At 33.9% G+C, this 19018-nt stretch overlaps 1 protein-coding gene and 1 long non-coding RNA gene across 2 annotated transcripts in view; both read right to left on the bottom strand.

The window, feature by feature from the left end:
• Positions 1–7361: 7361 nt before the first annotated feature.
• Positions 7362–12893, bottom strand: LOC120348948 (programmed cell death protein 2-like). The gene is made up of 4 exons (XM_039444754.1): positions 12880–12893; positions 11390–11864; positions 9066–9343; positions 7362–7638 (listed from the first exon to the last, which is right to left on the bottom strand). Exons 1-4 carry the CDS (start codon positions 12891–12893, stop codon positions 7362–7364), a joined length of 1044 nt encoding a protein of 347 aa, XP_039300688.1.
• Positions 12894–13523: 630 nt separating this feature from the next.
• The window catches only part of LOC120349436, a 15855-nt gene continuing 10360 nt past the window's right edge, over positions 13524–19018 (bottom strand). The window contains exon 2 of the long non-coding RNA XR_005570347.1: positions 13524–13901. This is a non-coding gene — a long non-coding RNA (uncharacterized LOC120349436). The remainder of the gene's footprint in view (positions 13902–19018) is intronic.

The raw sequence follows: 19018 nt of genomic DNA, 5'->3' as shown, positions 1-19018 counted from the left end.
AGAAACGGGAGATTTTGAGATCATGTCTTTTCCACAAAATAATCCATAAAACTAGTACATTACTAAGGAACTGGCATGTGTTCATCATGACATTCATGATCCTACAAATAATATTAAAAATTTGCCTCTTTTCTAATAAGATGACATAAGCGTTTGAAAATACTGTTGTGCATGTTACGGAAATGAAAGTTTTATTTTTTTTTTAAACTTGGTCGAGTCTTCCAATTAATCAACTATAAACAAGTCTAATTTATTTTATCTGTCTCATAACAATTTCAACAATGAACCCTTCGTCTTATCTGTGATTTGAATTTAGATTCATTGGCTCTACTTATTATCTTGGACGATTAGACCCTGGTATCTGATATATCGAAATATATCTAAAATATAGAATATCTGAAACAATTCCTCTTCTATCTCCTCTTTTCCTCTTTCTTCTCTTTATATTTTCCTCTATCTCCTAAATTCCTCTTTTATCCTCTTCAAATATTGAATAAATGAAACAATTCCTCATCTAAATATCTGATGAAACCTATGTTTCAACTTCAGTGGAAAGAGAATCAAAAGAAAGCTTAGGAAGGAAGTCAAGTAAATAAATACAAGTTGATGATTTTCCGTTTATTTTCGTACAAAATAAATATCAGACTAGATACAACACGGAAATTATTATACTCTAATGGAATAGTCATGACATATTTTTAAAGAGAATATTAAAATTCAAATATCATTAAATTTACCTAGGCTCAAAATCCGTGCAAAAGCAAGTAGCCTAGTGGACATAGTTATCAACAATCATTATTCTGCAAACTTTCAATTACTTCAACAACAAGCTGTGTTTTTGAAATGTTCTATGACGTTTGGCGAATTGTAATGAAATTAAAACCTGCAAAGTTAGCAGCAATTCACTTGGAATTGAAGAATATCGAGACATCGAGTAATCGATAAGAAGTTATCAAATAATAATGATTTTGAAGAACTATTAAACGGATAAAAGTATATTCAAAGTTTGAAGATGTATCCAATAGAAAGATTATACGATTTTTTTAAACAATGCCAACAAACAAAGCCCCAGACTTGTGAATATTGGAGATGAATCAACTTATTTTTCAGGTAGGACCCAAGTCAATGAGAGGTGACTTTTGAAAGCACAGAAGCTTACAAATGAATATTATCAGTACTCGCCAAAAAATAGCTAACTACTCATCTAATCTGATAAGATGACACTCGTAGCTGGGACAACAATTTCCACAAAGCACAAAATGCACAAAGACTCTACGATGGAATGTATGATTTGATAACAATATAAAATCTATCATGTGTATCATGTGAGATCCTAGACCACAGATTGAATACTAATTAAAATACCACTTAAGATTTTTGGAATCTCTTAATCGCAAGAGAAAACTGTTGGAGTAATTAATGGAGAAACTTCTAGAGAAAAGCTGTACTAATACTTGTACAGTGAAGAGAAAAAAGTGACTAGAGTATGTCCGAAACATTTTTGAGATAAAACAAACCTTTTGAGCTAAGGTTTCAACCATATTACTATTTTTTTGATGAAAAATTATCTTTCAAATCCACAGTACGTAATAAATCAACTCGACAATTTAAAATAATTGAACCGATTCTTCCAAGATTCAACCAGAAGTATGGACGAGATTCTATATAATATAATAAAAGTTTAATATCTTGAATAATTCAGATTTTGTAGCTTCAAGTTGTTTTATATTCGGTTTTTATTGGATGGGGCAATGAAAATGTGAGAAAAGATTATATTGAAAATGATATGAATTGCTGGGAGAGGATATTCTCAAGTTTACATAGAACATTATCAGAGAATATTCTCAAGCATACATAGGACATTCTCAGAGAATATTCTAAATAAATACATAGAACATTGCAAAGCACCAAACTTGAGGCAGATTGATTCTATACATATGATTAAATACATTAGCTATCACACATTAAAACTGACGATCATAGAATTCAAATAGAACGTCTCTACTATCTCAACTCATTACAATACATTTATTAGTCATAAGTACATGGCAACTCTTTTTCCACTATTAATCTAAGAAAATTATGTTTGAAATATATAATATCATATTCATTAAGAGACAATTGACCAACGCTATTCTAAATACAATAAGAAGAATCTTTTGTAACATAACAGGCAATATTGTTTTCAACATTGTAGTCTAACAACGGTTTTATAGAAACCTAGATTAAATATTTTACTAACAATGGAAGATAAATTGATGAAAATTATGGAATGATCGAAAAGGCTAAAGATGCAAATGAGTAGAAGCTATGAGAAAAGATTTTTAAACGATTTTGATGATTATTAAGAAAATTGGAAGCTGAAGCTCAGTGTTGATATATTGAGATGAATGTAACTAAGCTTTGAGAAATATTTTACCCGTGATGTAGTTGAATGAGAGTATATATTTTGAAAAAATACTAGCTAACACACCTATACTGTGAATATTGATTAGTTTCAAATAAACCCAACAACACAAAATAATAATAATTAGTGGCACCTAAAAACAACTTTTAATATTGGGGAAATAACAAAGTTTGAGATGAAAACTGTATCAATACAGATGGTCATTCCTGCTAAGCATATTACTGAAACATAATATTTAAAACTAAATAAGCTTTGTGCAACCCAGCATCAAAGTTCTGTGAATTGAACAATCTACAATGTAGGCTACGACAAACTAGTATTCCGAATAAAGAAGTAATAATTCTTCTAGTATCATTATTATTATTATCAACAAATATAAAATATTCAAATGTATTTATTCGATTTATATGCACATTATACAGAGTGAGTCATATGTATGGGAACCCTTATTGGAAACTGTTGTAGTTATAATACTGTAACTTTAAGGATAAGTCAAATACTCTACCTTTTGACATACAACTGACATACATCGGCTTTTTCTCTGGCTGCTTTCATTGTATTTCTTTCCATTTGCTTGTTTCATTGCTTTTTTGGTATTTTTTTTCTTATTTTGTTATCATTTGTATTAGTTGGCTGTGTTTGGTTATAGTGTTAGTGTTATTGTGTTATTGTTTTAGTTATTATTCTATTGTTGTGCTTGCTGCTATTGAATTACTGTGTTTACTTTGCTATTGCTAGAAATATTTTGTTTGCAATTGCTTCAAGTTGTTGAATTTGCGCTGATAGTTTCTAATGCATATGTGTACATTTCATTCATATTACTGTTATTAGTTGTTATACTTCTAAATTGCTAAGTTACTTATTTGACTTTATGTTATGTATCTCATATTTATATTTGTCTTGTTTTGTTGATCTTGTTACTACAGTATTGTATTCTTTTGAAATTGGTGTATACCGTTGGAAATGTAATAAATGAATAAATAAACTGAATTTCAACCCCTCATGAGGTGGTGACTTAGGGGTGGCTTACAAGCCCTAAAGTCACCCCCTTATGTGGGGTTCAAATCCAGTTGTACGTCAAAAGGTAGAGTATTTGACCAATAACTTATCCTGGAAGTAACAGTATTATATCTAAAACAGTCTCTAACTTATTGAAGGGTTCCCAAACATATGACTCACTCTCTATATGTGCAACTACTAATTGAATAAGGGAATATCGAGCATAACAAGGGTACCGCATACAGGAGAACTTGGAAAAATCATTCAAGATATGATCATATTTTGAGGTTGTGGTGAATATTTTGAGAAACAGCTAAATGGATAAATTGGTGTAGATAGAGTAATTATTAGAAGTTCAAGATATGATATTTTGAGGTTGTGGTAAATATTTTGAGAAATTATTAGAAGTTTTCAAGGGCAAATCTAACAGGGAAATAATCAACTTTACCAAATTGATTGTCATCATATTCCAATCAAATTTCTATAACGGATGGAACCAGCCCTCAAAATGCAGTTAATCACGTAGGAAATATATTATTGCATACCGGTATTTCATAATATTACTGTACTGTATTTTTGCATATTTCATAATATCTAACCAATCTTTCCATTGACAATTTTTGGAGATCTCAAGGAAAGATGAAAGGATAATATACCTTTAATATTTAGCATCAAACTGTAATGCTATCTGTGTTTTTCACAGACCCTTGCTAGCACGGGTTACACCTGCTTGATGGAAAGAACTTTTCGAAATACAAAGGGTTATAAAAACATACGGTGTAAGGGCAGGAGGAGAAAAAATACAACGACAAGAATAATTAGGAAGAATGTATGATAATGTGGCAATGGTAACAATGAGAAATTGGAGTGAGATGTTCAAAGTTTTCAGTAAATTTGGATTGCCTATAATTTTCAGATGTATTCTCACTAAATATTCATAAAGATCACAATTCTCAATTACTGTGCTAAAATGAGCAAAAATCGACTCAGAGTGACTTCAGTCATAGTAAATTATTTTCATCACTATATAAATATATTTTTTATAGATTCACATTACATCCAAAACTAAAATAAAAACCAACCAGACCCTCAACAAGCATTACTTCGTTTTCCAAAAATGCCTAAATGAATAGATAACGAGACAAACTACGTTTCAGGTGACAGAACAAAAAACTCAACAAAATGCATTCAAAATTTATCAACGGATCCGCAGTTCTTATGTTTTAGATCACTAGAAGTTACTGACTGATAGAACTAACAATGGAATCATATTTTCTAAAACTGAAAACTTGTGTTCGAATAAAACCTGAATGAACATTATACTTTCAAATCTATAAATATTATTTTTCCCCCTGAAATACTGGAGAAACTAGAATATACAGACTGTAGAATATCAAGACATAATATATATTATAAGACCGATATTATTTAAGTTTCGGTTTGAAAAGGAGTATATAAAAAATGGGTAAAACATTGACTTGTTCAGAGAAATTGATGAATACAAGACTCTTTCATAATCGTAATATCACCACGATAAATAAATTGATTTATTTTCAATTTGTTAAATCAATACAAGACTTTACATTCATAATCGTAATATCACCACGATAAATAAATTGATTTTTTTCAATTTGTTAAATCAATACAAGACTCATTCATAATCGTAATATCACCACGATAAATAAATTGATTTTTTTTCAATTTGTTAAATCAACCACCAAGTAGGTAAGTAGCAATAAGATGAAAATTCATAATACATGAAGAGAAAAAATAATTGAGAAGATTATTTGTAGGAGTATAAGAAACAGTGAAAAATAAATGTGTGTGTTGAATAATAAGTGATAAATAATTTCAACAATATCAAAACAATGAATGAAAAACGTTTATGAGAAACCTTGAAGTAGTTTGTAAAGTCTACACGTTTAAAATTTACAACAAATAAACTAGATGATCTAAATTAATTACAGTTTGCAAACGGCTGAACTAAATTCAACGAGGACAGATTTAAGGAATTATAAACCTGACAATTTTTCTCGAAAATTGAAAAATAAAGAGTGCCTTCAATAATAAGTGAGTAATTTGAAAGTAAATAGTTAATAATTTCGGCTAATGCTGCGTTGCATCATAGGGAAAAGATAGCAAATGTTGAAGAGCATTGTATCTTGTACTAAATAATACAAATGTTATCTTCTATCTATGGTTGCACCAACCGGTATAAATTAGCTTAAATTAGATGACCGAAGCTACTTAACATTGTATTGATCCAAGATCCGAATTTATACAACTTGTAGCAACCCAGAAAATGGGTGTTAACGGGCAAAGACCTAATACAGATTGAAAACCCCGGCAGACATTGCTCAATGTAATATACGTCAAGTAGCTCTGAATCCTGACCTTAAAACCTCTAACGAAGTTATATTTAGGGTTAGATGATCCCATTTTATTTGTTTTCATGTGAACATAAATCCTTTTCGGGCCTCCTCTCTAAGGTGCGTACAGACCTAAGCTCTGCTCTACAAACGAACGTTACACGAGCAGATCGCAAGATGATCGCTGCGAGCAAGAGCAGAACGCGAACTTGGCATGTTCCTAGGGCGAACTAAAATAAATAATAATAATAATATCGAGTGACCTGGCTGGCTCATGTCTGGTGTCAGAGTTTTTTCAGGTCGCAACTGATCAATTTCAGGGCCTCTGACATGACCTAACGACTGCTTTTTAGGCAGCCGGGACCGACGGAATACGTGTATATCCGAAACACCAATAGGGCGAACTAACCAATAGTTGCGTGGTTAATGTTTTTGTTGGATTAGTTACGATCTCTGTGTTAGCATATAAAATTATCAAAATTAATAATTAATTATTACATCATCAAAATTAAATAATATCAAATTATTAAAAAATCTCTAATAAAAGGTACCAGCATATTAGAATTTAGAAGAAAGAAGCCGAACTCCCAACCTTTCACCTTTCAAAACATTGACAGACATAACCTTTTTTTGTAATAGAACATCAACATAAATGCAATAAACATAATATTTATTATTAATTTATTGTATAAACATAATTAATAAAAATAATGTATTATTAGGCTACTCAGCAATCCCCTGGTCAGAATATTTTATTAAGTTTTGTCACCCGATCAGCTGGATTGAACGTTTCACATTTGTGAGGTTAGGCTGTAGCGAAGTCAACAATACAATAAGCGCGCGATCATCTTGCGAACCTCTAGCGAACCCTTGCGTAAAATCTCGCGTAACAGTCATGTTCGGAGTGTGTTCGTAGCGCGTATATCTGTACGCACCTCTACATGTCACTGCATCGGTGTCAAATAAGTTTGAGATGGTGAACGGAAAAACAAAAGTACAGAAGTAATAGGTTATTCATCAGAAATTTTCTCAAATATGTTCGAGACAGAAAACATTGAAATGTTACAGTAGACCTACAGTAGAAATATTCACGAGGAGACAAAATTACAAGATGCCGGAAACGAAAATAAACAAAAATATTCACCGGGCACTGGAACTAAATTATTTTCTCGACTTACACGTAGACACGTCGACTTGCTCCTAGGCTATTCGTCAGAAAACGAAATGAATATTTTTCTCATATGTTTGAGATGGTGAACGGAAAAACTAAAGTACAGAATGGGTTATTCATCAAATGATATTATCAAAAATATGTTCGAGATAGAAAACATAAGATTGAAATACAGTAGAAATATTCCCCAGAAGACAAAATTAGAAGTTTCAGACAAAATCGGAGATTTTATCAAAAATGTTCGAGATAGAAAACATTGAATACAGTAGAAATATTGACTTTGAGACAATATTTGTCAGAAACGAAAATAAACAAAAACCAAATTGAACAGAAATAAATTAGAAATATTCACCGGAAAACAAAATTAAAATAAACGAAAATAAACAAAACCAAAAATATTCACCCGGCACAGAAACTAAATCTTCTCGACTTGCACGTAGAGCTGCTCCTCGCGAAAGGAGTCACCAAGGGTCCAGCAGCTGCGACGGCAAGCGAACAGGAAGACAGAGCCGAACTCGAGGTGTTCGGCCGGGTCGACTGAGCCGGTCGATGACGTCACCAGGCGTAGGCGAGGGATGATGGTGGGTAGCAGCTGCAGCTCGAAAGCCAGCTCGCCGTGACAATAGCGGCAGCGTGAGGGAAGGTCGTGCGGTGGGTAGAGGAACAGCGGAGAACCGCCGTCGCGGCAATACCTGTGAAACAAAACAAATTTATTTATTGAACTGAAAAAAACAAGTTACAAAGATATTTCAATATTGCAACAAGTTTTCTATGATAATGATTTTTCGTTGAAGAAACAACCTACTTTTTGGACTAGTATATGAATTAAAATTCGAGGGAAGAACAGTTTTAGCAGGGCCTGTTAATCCTCCTCCAATCATTTCAATGAATTAATTGTAGAACTACAAATAATGAATGAATTTATTGTCAGTCACAGTGCATCAATAACTTAACACAGACCATACAGAACATTGAATAACGTACATACAATACACTTATGATTAAGAAAATTGAGACTTGACAATAACAAGGACTCTTCAAACAACCGCCATTTCGTTTTATGAATTTGAAAAATTGTCGTGTTTTTTGTATCTCTCTCTAATTGTCATGAATGATTGTGCAAAAATTCACGACCTTTTATGTTCAGCCATTATTTAGAAAAAATAGTTAGTCGAAAAAAAGCGGCTGTAAGTCACTGAGGACTTTCGGACAGTTTAAAAATGATATTTCGATATGTTTCGTACCCATTAACAATAACAAAGAATATTGGTAGGGAGTTCAGAAACACCCTGCATAATACATAAATTGAAAAAATATGGAAATTAATATTATAAAACATTAAGAATATTACAAAAATTGAGAGAAGACATCTAACAGATATTATATTAATAGAAAATTCATTCAATATGAATACTACATACTGTAATAAAAATTAGAATTACTGTATAAGCCTTAGAAAAAATATACATGTTCAACTACAAAGTTTGAGGAAACAATAATTATATTACATCAAATGACAGAAATATGAACCAATATAGATGAAGTATATTCAAACTACACACATCCTCCCCATTTCCTCCTCAGAGGATTAGAGTTGGGCTATCTACTATAGCTGAAATTCAAGTTATTCCGGTATTTCTGATGAAATATCAGTTGTTTATTCCTGCTAATAATGATCAATTATATTTCAATTCTTTAAAATGTGAATATTTCCTATTTTAGTAATAATAACGTGAAGTTTTTCTTCTATGTTTGGTTTTGAAGTGAAAAATTAACCTACTTCGGACTATGTGTAACCTTATCTAAATTTGGGAGAGGAATAGCACAAGGTATCCCCTATCATTTTCTCTCCCTATCATTTTTGATGATGTACTTATTGTATGAATCAATAAAGAGATTGTCATGAGGCACGCTTCAACACTCTTCTTGAAACTAGACAATGAGCTTCAGTGCATAATCTAATATGTTAAGCCATTGTAAAATTTACCCTCCAGAAAAAGAAACGATTTTTGGAAGAACGAGTTTCTCGGTCTTTGCGAATCGGCGATACTGTAGTCCTATGAGTTCTACCAACTTTATTTTTGTAAATCGCAGCGTTGTGACTGTATAATAGACTAACCTCAACAACTGTCCAGGATTGGACTGTATCCGACAGAGAAAGGTGTGGAACATCTTGTCACCGTGCGCTGGCAGACTACGCTCGTACTTTTCGCAGCTGACTTCGCCACTGCCTCCTATACCACCGCCACCATTACCACTGCCACCGTCCACCGCATGCGACGATCCGTGCATCAGCTCTCTCACATGCTCCGCGTTGGTCGGACTGTTGGACGTGCACCGCTCCTCCTCTCCCACCGAGATGAAGTACGGCGAGAAGTACAGACTCGACGACGGCACCTGAACACAACATGCCTCAGTTAAATACAAAATAAAATGCGTTCAATTTTTTTCAAATTAAAATTCATTTATTGAAAACTAGCAGGTAGCTCGTGCTCCGGAAGGGTCAAATTAAAAACTTGACAAACTGAAAACTTGATGCAATGAAATCTTGAAGAATTTGAAATAGGCCTATAACAGTCCTCGGTAAATAAAGAATCGAATATCGGGGCACCGAGCTTCGCTCGTTATTTTCATTTATTGATAAACAGAACACAATTCTTTAAAATGATCGTGTTTATATTTTAAAGCTGAGATATTTCGATTTTCCACAGACGCACTCGCTCACTCACTTTTTATCATCCACAGACGACGAGAGTCTCATCTGTTTTTCCAAGGATGAATCATCCTTTTAATGTCGTTCAGCGAGTTTTCCCAGGGATGAGACCTAGTGCAATCGAATTTTTATATCATAAACCTACCATGTTCCAAATTTCGTAAAAAAACGTTAGAGCCGTTTACGAGATCCGTTGGACATAAATAACCATAATAAATATAAATAACCAAATATAAAAATATAAACAGATATACAGAAATTGTTCGCTTAATATAATAGGATATTATGCAAAATTTCAAGTTAATCAGTCCAATAGTTCAGACGTGATGACGCGTCATTCGTGAATTTCCTATCCTGTACGTGTATAAGCCAGTTCTTTCCTTTATTATAATACAGATAATGCAAAAACAATACATAATAATGTATACATGTGGAAAAAATAACTTTTAAGTATGTTGATAAAGTTTGTAAAGTGAATATTGATGTTGTGGAACTTCTCCATAATTGATGAGACTTGAGATTTTGCCATTATTCACTTCAATTCAATAAAAATTATCACACGTAAGCATGCTCCTGTAAAATAATAATTTTTATTGAAATAAAGTATAATATTGTCAAAATTAATAAAGTATAATATTGATTTCAAAACCTTGTGCTGGCAAAACAACAAAAACAGTTCAAAAATTAGAATCAATAATTCGTACAGTACCTACTATGGAGATTTATCGCTTTAGTTTGGCATTCATATCGAGGAGTAAGAAATAGTGATACAATGTACTGTATATTTATGTGTCTGATGCCAACAAAAATAAAAACAAATTCAATCATGTAACAGGTGAAATACATTTATCAATTTAATCAACTCATGCCCGGTTTCAGAGTCGTTACATAAAATCAAACATGGCTATGTGAGACATAGTTTAAAATCACTGAAATAAATGGTTGGTTTTTGCACAGTCGTTTGCTGAAGCCCATTTAGCTATATCTCGAATTAGCATCACACATAAGTCACACTGCAGCTCTATTCACTTTTTTCAGTACATTTCCGTACATGTTTCTATCCAACCAATGTCTTGGCATCGGGGAGAGTTTCAATCGACATCACTGTGAACAGACCTAAAAGACCTCACATGAAATTGATAAACAATATGACTCTTGGCTTTTGGCAAAATTTCTCACAATATTTAGCGAATTGGAGGTTAGAAACAACTTAAAAAACATATGGAGAGAAAGAATAATTTACTTATATTATACAGATGGTTTTTGTAAACATCTTTCAAAAAAAACTCTAAAATGTATTTGGTGGGAGTAGATATTGGATTTAACAGCACGACTTCGGGCCCATAACTTAACTGACCGTTTTTAGCTATTGGAGACATAAATAAACTCTTTCTGACGACTGTGCAACTATGTGTCTAATTGGGCGTTTTTATTTTTATGGGAGCTATCGTTTACTTTGACATCTGTGCAACGAAAAGTTGTGTTATGGCTTCATAAATAAGTTAAATGCCTGATTTTAAATTTATGTGACGACTCTGCAACCGGGCATCATTCTTCTAGTGCTTGATTTTGTGATGATGCAAGTGATGACATTTGTATTGAGAAAAAGAGAAATTCGCACGCAGCTTGAGAAATAGGTTTTGTTGACCAAGTATGACGAGTTCTCGTATTTTATCTCTATTTTTTGGCAAATATAATTGATTGTTGGCAAAATTTATTGCTAGTCATACCTGTGGCACAGGCGCGGCCTGCTCAAAGAGCGATATGACGTTGACCTGCGCAGTGGGCGGCGTATCAATGGTGACCACTTCACTCTCATCGCCTCCCTCAATCTCTGCGGAGGCGGTGGGCGACAGCAGCCGCCCCATGGCACCACCCCCGGCTCCTGACATCCCGCCCCCGCGACGGTTAGCGTTAGTGTTGCGCTGGTTCACGTTCAACTCGGCCAGACCGGCGGTAATATCGTGGTCCTCATCCGACGACACCTGGTTGCTTAGCAACTCGATCGTGCTTTTGTCGTGGTCGTCGTCTGACGACACTTGGTTGCTTAGCAACTCGATGGTGTTGCCGTTCTGCTCGTCCTCCCAATTGTCGGCGCCCTCGCACCAGTCAGTCGACATGTTCACCGCCACCTCCACGCCACCGCCCCCGCCACGGCCGCCACCCCCTGTGCCGCACGGCACGTGGCTTCTCAGGCATACCCAGCTGCGAACAATCGACAATGCTGATATTAAAACAAAATATATTATTATTGTGTTGGTTCTAATACGAGATTCATCTTTTGACTAGTTTTTGAAACAGTGTAGTATTAAGATGAAATCAATGAGTACGTTCTAGAAACAGAAACACTGTAATTGCTTCAAGTGGTAAATTGTTCCAGACTTCTTCAAGATTTATCTACTCATTAGTATTATTAAAACAAGGTAGTATTGGAATTAAATCAATGTATACGTCCTGGGAGCACGGTAAATTATTGTTCCAGTCACAATTTACCTGTAAAATGTCCGCGTCCTATCGTAACCATTCTTACAGTTTATGTTCCTAAATCCAACCACCAGTGAATAAATCCTGCCTCGCACTGTGCCGAGGCATTCACAATGCACCGCGTCAAAGAGCACCCTTTTGGGTTTTTCATTATGCTTATGCTCATTCCCACTTGAGCTATGGGGCAATTTTTTGGGGGAATTCTGTAGATAGCCACAAAATCGTATTATTCAGAAAAAGATATTAAGAGTGATTTGTAGATTTCGAGCAAGAGACTCTTGTAAAACGTATTTTGAAAACCTTGACATTCTTACACTGCCTTCTATCTAATTATATCAATTGCTAGTCTTTGTTAAACTAAATATTCACCAATTTCACTTGTGCACAAATAACCATGAGTACAATACACGTCATAGAAACCTGATTGCTTACCCAATTCATAGGCGCACATTCATGGAAAAAAACTCCCTTTATACCGGAATGAGATGTTACAATAAACTACCAGCAGCCATTAGACATAATTTCGGTATTTTTTAAAAAAAGCGGTCAGAAAATTTCTAATTGAAAAAACCATGTACTCCATTTCACAATTTTAATTAAGTAGAATAGATATATAGATATTATAAACAATTTTATTTTGTATTCATTAAGGTATTCTATGTATAATCATACATTTTTTTACTTGACAATATACTGTATAGTAATTATATAATAATTTAGATTTAGTAATACTGACATGTCACCTGTCATATGAGTGAAACTCAAAAAATTGATGTAATGTGACAATGAATGAGTAAATAACCAAAAAAATAATGATTGATAGCCTCTCGTGTTAAATGATTTCTTCTTTTAATATTAGAATATTATTAGAGAGTGATGAAGTGCACACTTCTCTAAACGGTAAGTTTGTAAATCAGCCTTCGTTCATTTACGTAGCTAGTAAACGACACACTTTGGTGGAAATTAACTTCACCAAAAGCTTGAACCAAAGATTTGAAGTGGCGTTCCATGGGAACAAGTAGTTTTGCACCAGTAACGTGACATGGAACAATCTTACCATGGAATTGGAACAATTTACCACCTACCGTGTTCCCAGAACGTGCCCAATGAGACTCGAGTGAGCATAGTGTAAACGCTTAATTAAAACCCATATAATGAATTAAACAACTCGACTACGATGCTCATTTTAAACTGGTAATGAGGTCACTCATTACAAAATATATCTCAAGATTGATTTCTTGATATTTCACCTTTTTTTACTGAAATGACAGAATCTACAATGTCCGTGTCCTTTGCCTATCGGAGGATGGCCACTAGACTACAATACTACCCGTTCAAAAAACATAAGACAATGTTAGCACCACAGAAATGACAGCGATATACAAATATATATTAAGAAATATTTACTCTCGCAGAGGCATTACTGCCTGTGTGCGAGAATGAGTCTAAGGTAGGAATAGGCATATATAAATATTTCGCAGTACTTGCACAGATCGGTTAAGCTTGTTGACATTTCAATAATAGTGACACTAAACCCCCCCCCCCTGAGAATGAAACTACATTAAATGTAAATGTAAATTTCTCCCCCCTATCCCTATGCCACCCCCTAGAAACCCAAGAAACCCCTTCCCGCCCCCCATAAGTGACGTTCCCCCCATCCAAACCCAACAAACAGACGAAGAAACAGATCACCCACAAAGGCGTGAAAACGCCAACACACACACACACACACACACACACACACACACACACACACACCTCAAAAAGAGAGAATCAGTAATCAATAATGATTAAAATTTGTAATAGTGACCGGTGATAGAATGTGTAAAGACTTATGATTTTATTAGTTTTTTAGCTCATTTGAATCCAGCCCTAGAATCTAAACTCTGAAGTAATCAATCTTTCACAACTCTCGCCTCTACCGATACCCCGAATCCACCTTTTAATTGCTATTTTGAATGCAGATGTTTTATAGTTAATGAAGTCTGTTGCAGCTATAGGTAAGTTTTTTAACAGAACATGGGCTATGTAGTATGAATTAGTAGTGAAGATGGTTTTATTTACCCTTGGCATTTGGATATTGTTATGAATTACTCTCCTTGTTGTATAATTATGAGTGATAGTATTGAATATGTCAGAATAGTTTTTGAATATGTATGTTGCCAAAGTTCTAATGTATAATTGCCTGACATCAAGCACCTCCATCTCCGCGAAAACCGCCTCAGTCGAGTAGTCCCAACGCCTCCCAAGTGCAGCCTTTAGAATCAGTTTTTGTGTAATGAATAGAGGATTCAAAATAGATCTGAATCCTCCTCCATAAGCTAGGATCCCTCCTTCAATAATTGATTGAACAAATGCGTAATAAATTGTTAGGATTTCGTTCTTGTTCAAATATTCTCTAAGTTTCCTAAAAACATAAATCATTTTTCTTAGTCTGCTGTTCTGATAAGCAACGTGTGCAGACCAGTTGAATCTATTATCAATAATCACACCTAGATATTTATAAGAGTCTACCCTTGCAATTGACTCACAGTTACAAGAGGTATTGTTAATGTTACCACATGTATGCAGTTTGACCCCTTCAACTGAGGTGTCGCTAGCATCTCTCAGGGAGACCGGCATGAACTTTGTCTTACTGACATTGAGTGTCAATAAATTATGGTCAAACCATGTTTTTAATGACGCCAAGTCTCTCTTTGCCCTATTCAGTACGGATTCCCAGTCAGGCCCCCTAACCAGAACAGCAGCGTCATCTGCAAAGAGATAGATCCTGCTATTCAAGTTCAATCTTGCAAGGTTATTTACGTAAATCAAGAATAATAATGGACCTAGGGTGCTTCCTTGAATTACCCCATATTCTACTTGTTTCAGCTGGCTATTTCCTCCATTTATAACAGTAAACTGTTTACGGTTACTGAAATACGATTTAAACCAATTAAATGAGTCTCCCTCTATCCCAATCAGTTCCATTTTCTTGAGCAACTTTTCCCTATCCACAGAATCGAATGCCTTGGCCAGATCCAAGAATATCAATGCACATTTTTCATTACTTCCCAAGGCAAAATTCACATCTCTGGTTATAGCGAAGAGGGCATCTGAAATATTTTTTGATTTTCTAAAACCATATTGAGAATTAGTTAGTAATCTATTACTTTCAAGGTATGTTGTTAATTGGTCTTTTATTACTTTTTCAAGAATTTTGGAAAATACGCTAAGTAGGCTGATTGGACGAAAGTTTGAACTCTCAGTTATGTCTCCTGATTTGAACAATGGAATCACCTTTGCAATTTTGAGGGCGTCAGGAAACTCGCCCGAAGCGATGCTCAAGTTGATGATATGCAGAAGTGGATCAGATAGGCTTTGAAAGTGGGATTTCAGGATATCAGCAGAAATACAATCATACCCAGGAGCCGAACCGCCGCGCAGGGAATTCACATAACTAAGCAACTCAGCCTTGTCGATAGTGTGTAGGATCAATCTAGAGTCTACTGCGTAATCTGAGTCATTTACTACCGGTGGGCCTATATCAGCGGTGGGCTGATATTTTATCAGCTAAGTTACTTCCCACATTGGAAAAATATTCATTGAATTCTTCAGCTACATGCATTCTTTTATCCCCCGGATATGTCTTTCCTGCCGCGTACTGGTCCAGTGGAAAGGGGTCTTTGTTTTTTCTTTTACCAGACAATTCATTCACAGTCTGCCAGAATAGTTTTGGATTATTTTTAGAATCGAAAATTTTTGTTTTGTAGTAGTGGGTCTTGGTTCTCCGTATCAATGAATTCAGTTTATTTCTGTAATTTATATAATAGTTTTTAAGTTGTTGATTGAAGGGCTGGTTCCTAAGCTGTTTACTTATATTGTCCCGTTTTCTAATTGAACGTATTAAACCTTCCGTCATCCAGGGCTTCAGTTTTACCTCCCTATTGCTGAATTTCTTGATTTTTGTAGATTTTTCTATAAAGTTTTTTAAAATGGAGAAGAAAATGTTACAGGATGAATTTAATTCTTGTTCATTAGTGACAGCCCTCCAATCACAATTGCTTATAAATTCATGTAAAGATTTTTTGTCAATGAATTCTTCGTATTTTTTTACTGAATTGATTATTATTGGTTTCGAAATTTCTAGTGCAATACTGTAATGGTCAGTCACATCCGTCATTACAACCGCTGTTTTCAGGCAATTATAGTTGTCGTGTCTGATAAAAACATGGTCTATACATGATTTACTGTTCCCCTGCACCCTAGTATATTTATCAATACCGCTCATAAATCCATTTTCAAACATCATGTCTAGATATCTTTCAGTTTTATTATCTGACTGCAATATGTTAGCGTTAATGTCACCCACAAGAACACAAGTTTTATTCCTATTGATATTCATGTAATAGTTGCGAAGTGCATTAGTAAAGTCATCCAGGTCACTGTCGTGAGTACGATAAACTGTAAGAAGGTTTATATTTTCACCATTGGAGAAAAAGTTGTCCACCTCAAAAGCCTCAACACTCTTACATTCAATACGTCTGTAATCATCCAGATGAGCATCCCTAAATGACATCAAATCTACTATAAGTAAATAAGGTTTTTATTTATAAGAAGCAATGGGAAGAAATTTGTAATTAAAAAAAAAAATAATAATAAAGAAAAAACTTTGCTCGTAAAACGCGGCCGCCCGTACCCCCCAACCCGCCCATGAAGCTCCATCCAAATACAAGTCCCATCTAAGTTGAAATATACATATAAATAACCCGGACAAACAAAAAAAAATTATAAATAAATACACTTTCCGTGAAGCTGCCACAGGAACTACCTAGAGCCCCTCCCTAAACCCACTCTCGCATTGATAGAAAATAAAGAAATAACACAGAAAACGACCGAGATAAATAGATGTTTACAAAATGATGAAAGTTCAATGGTGGGTGATAGTGACAGACTAAGAGCACCGAGTAGAAGACTCAGTTATTGCAGTTATCAATTTAACTTGTTATCTACACATTAATCCGATAAGTCGCAGCAGATCAGATGGGAACAGCCTGACTCCGATAGTACGAATGTAACAATGAGTACGACAGCTTAAAACGACCTTGTAGAGGAATAAGATATGATAAATTATATTCCTACTGTACTCATAGTGATTATGCTTATTATTATATGTTTAAAAACAATTTTTTAGTATTATGAGACACATTATAATAAAAATGACAGGACAAAACAACAGGATCCACTCTCCCCATCTGGTCGCTTACGTCACAGGACAAACAATATAGTTACATTTTACAGATCTCATGAAGAGCAATCCAAACGGAATAGATATCAGAATCCATTTTTAGGAATAAGTAATCCATAAATAGTGAACCAATCCATTATTTTCAGTTTTTAGTTTTAAACATCCAATAATTTAAATTTATGTAAGTAGCCTAATATTCAATAACTATGTGACATGTCTTATAAGCATATAGCTAATCAATGTTCATGTAACTGTCTGTGCTTGAGCCAACCTAAGAAAATTTCATCGATATTATTATGCCAGGATAAAAATACAGTAAGCTAGCAAGATAATCTGTTTATCAATCTGTGTAGTTCGAACAACAACCATGCAATACTGATTATATGATTGCAGAATAGTAAATTGCATGATAAATAATGTAATGATGAACGTGGATATATTTAATATGGTTAAAAACTAAGCAGTCCATTACAATGGGTTTTATAATGATAATGTTTATTATTTTCGAACACAGGTCATGGCAACGATTGGGAACACTACCTAATCATTAACTTACTTATCGCTTATCGGCTGAACAAAATATACCAAAATATATTTACAGATATCATGAAGAGCAATCCAAACGGAATAGATATCAGAATATACAGTAGACTAAAGATATACATTTTTAAATCACATCATAATTGTTAATGACATATCAGATTGACTTCGAGAACTTGATTCATACATCATTTTAACTCCATGTCTGCTAGACCTAAGTGTTAATTAGGTAGTGATATGTTTGTGGATTGTTCAATATGGAAAACGTATCATTTTAGAATACACATTCATTTCTGCCAGACAAATTGAGTGTTCATGTCGGTAAATCTCTTGACTGAAAACATAAGTTGATATAAGGAAACTAGAATCAACTACTGAAATTTATAAAAAAGAGAACATGATTTTAAGATATAAATTAATATAGAGCAGCTTAGTATCCCATATTATATCATGAGCCTATTAAATTTATGGTATTAAAAAATGCTTCACAATCTGTTTCACTATATAAAAAATACATTTCGGTTCCAATAATATTAATAATACTACTGTGAATGATAATGTTAATAATACTCTGTGGATGGTCCATTGAACTAAATAAGAGCATAATAAAACAAACGAAGAGAAAAAAAATTATTTTTACACCTTTGATTTGGAAATAAGTTTGCTCAAAAAAAAAAAAACTTCAACACCTTATGGCTTGAATTAAAGAGAACAAGTAAATAATTAGTTCATAATACTTCCTCTGTGAGTGGTCCATTGAACTATATTAGAACATAATTAATAAAACGAATAAAAAAGCCGTAATAAAAATATCCCTTATAAATTTCACAATCCTTCATAAAATTTTATAATTTTTATAAGTTATTTGGAAATAAGTTTGCTCAAAACAACAACAAAATACCTTCTGGCTTGAATTTGAGAGAATGAATAGATAATCAAATTTTCATATTTTCCTACATGTTTGAGCGAAAGTTGAACCAAAAATCTAATTTCGTATGTATAGGGAGTGACAAAGTAGTTATATTAGCCACTTCTCTTTTGATTCGATTCCACTATTTCTAGAAGATGATTTTCATTCTGCACACGTATCTTTCTGTCTCCCTCCTTC

Source organism: Nilaparvata lugens, chromosome 1, assembly GCF_014356525.2.
Source record: "Nilaparvata lugens isolate BPH chromosome 1, ASM1435652v1, whole genome shotgun sequence".
Lineage (NCBI taxonomy): Eukaryota > Metazoa > Arthropoda > Insecta > Hemiptera > Delphacidae > Nilaparvata > Nilaparvata lugens.
Note: the sequence above shows the minus strand (reverse complement) of the source record. Positions and strands in the feature narration are given on the sequence as shown.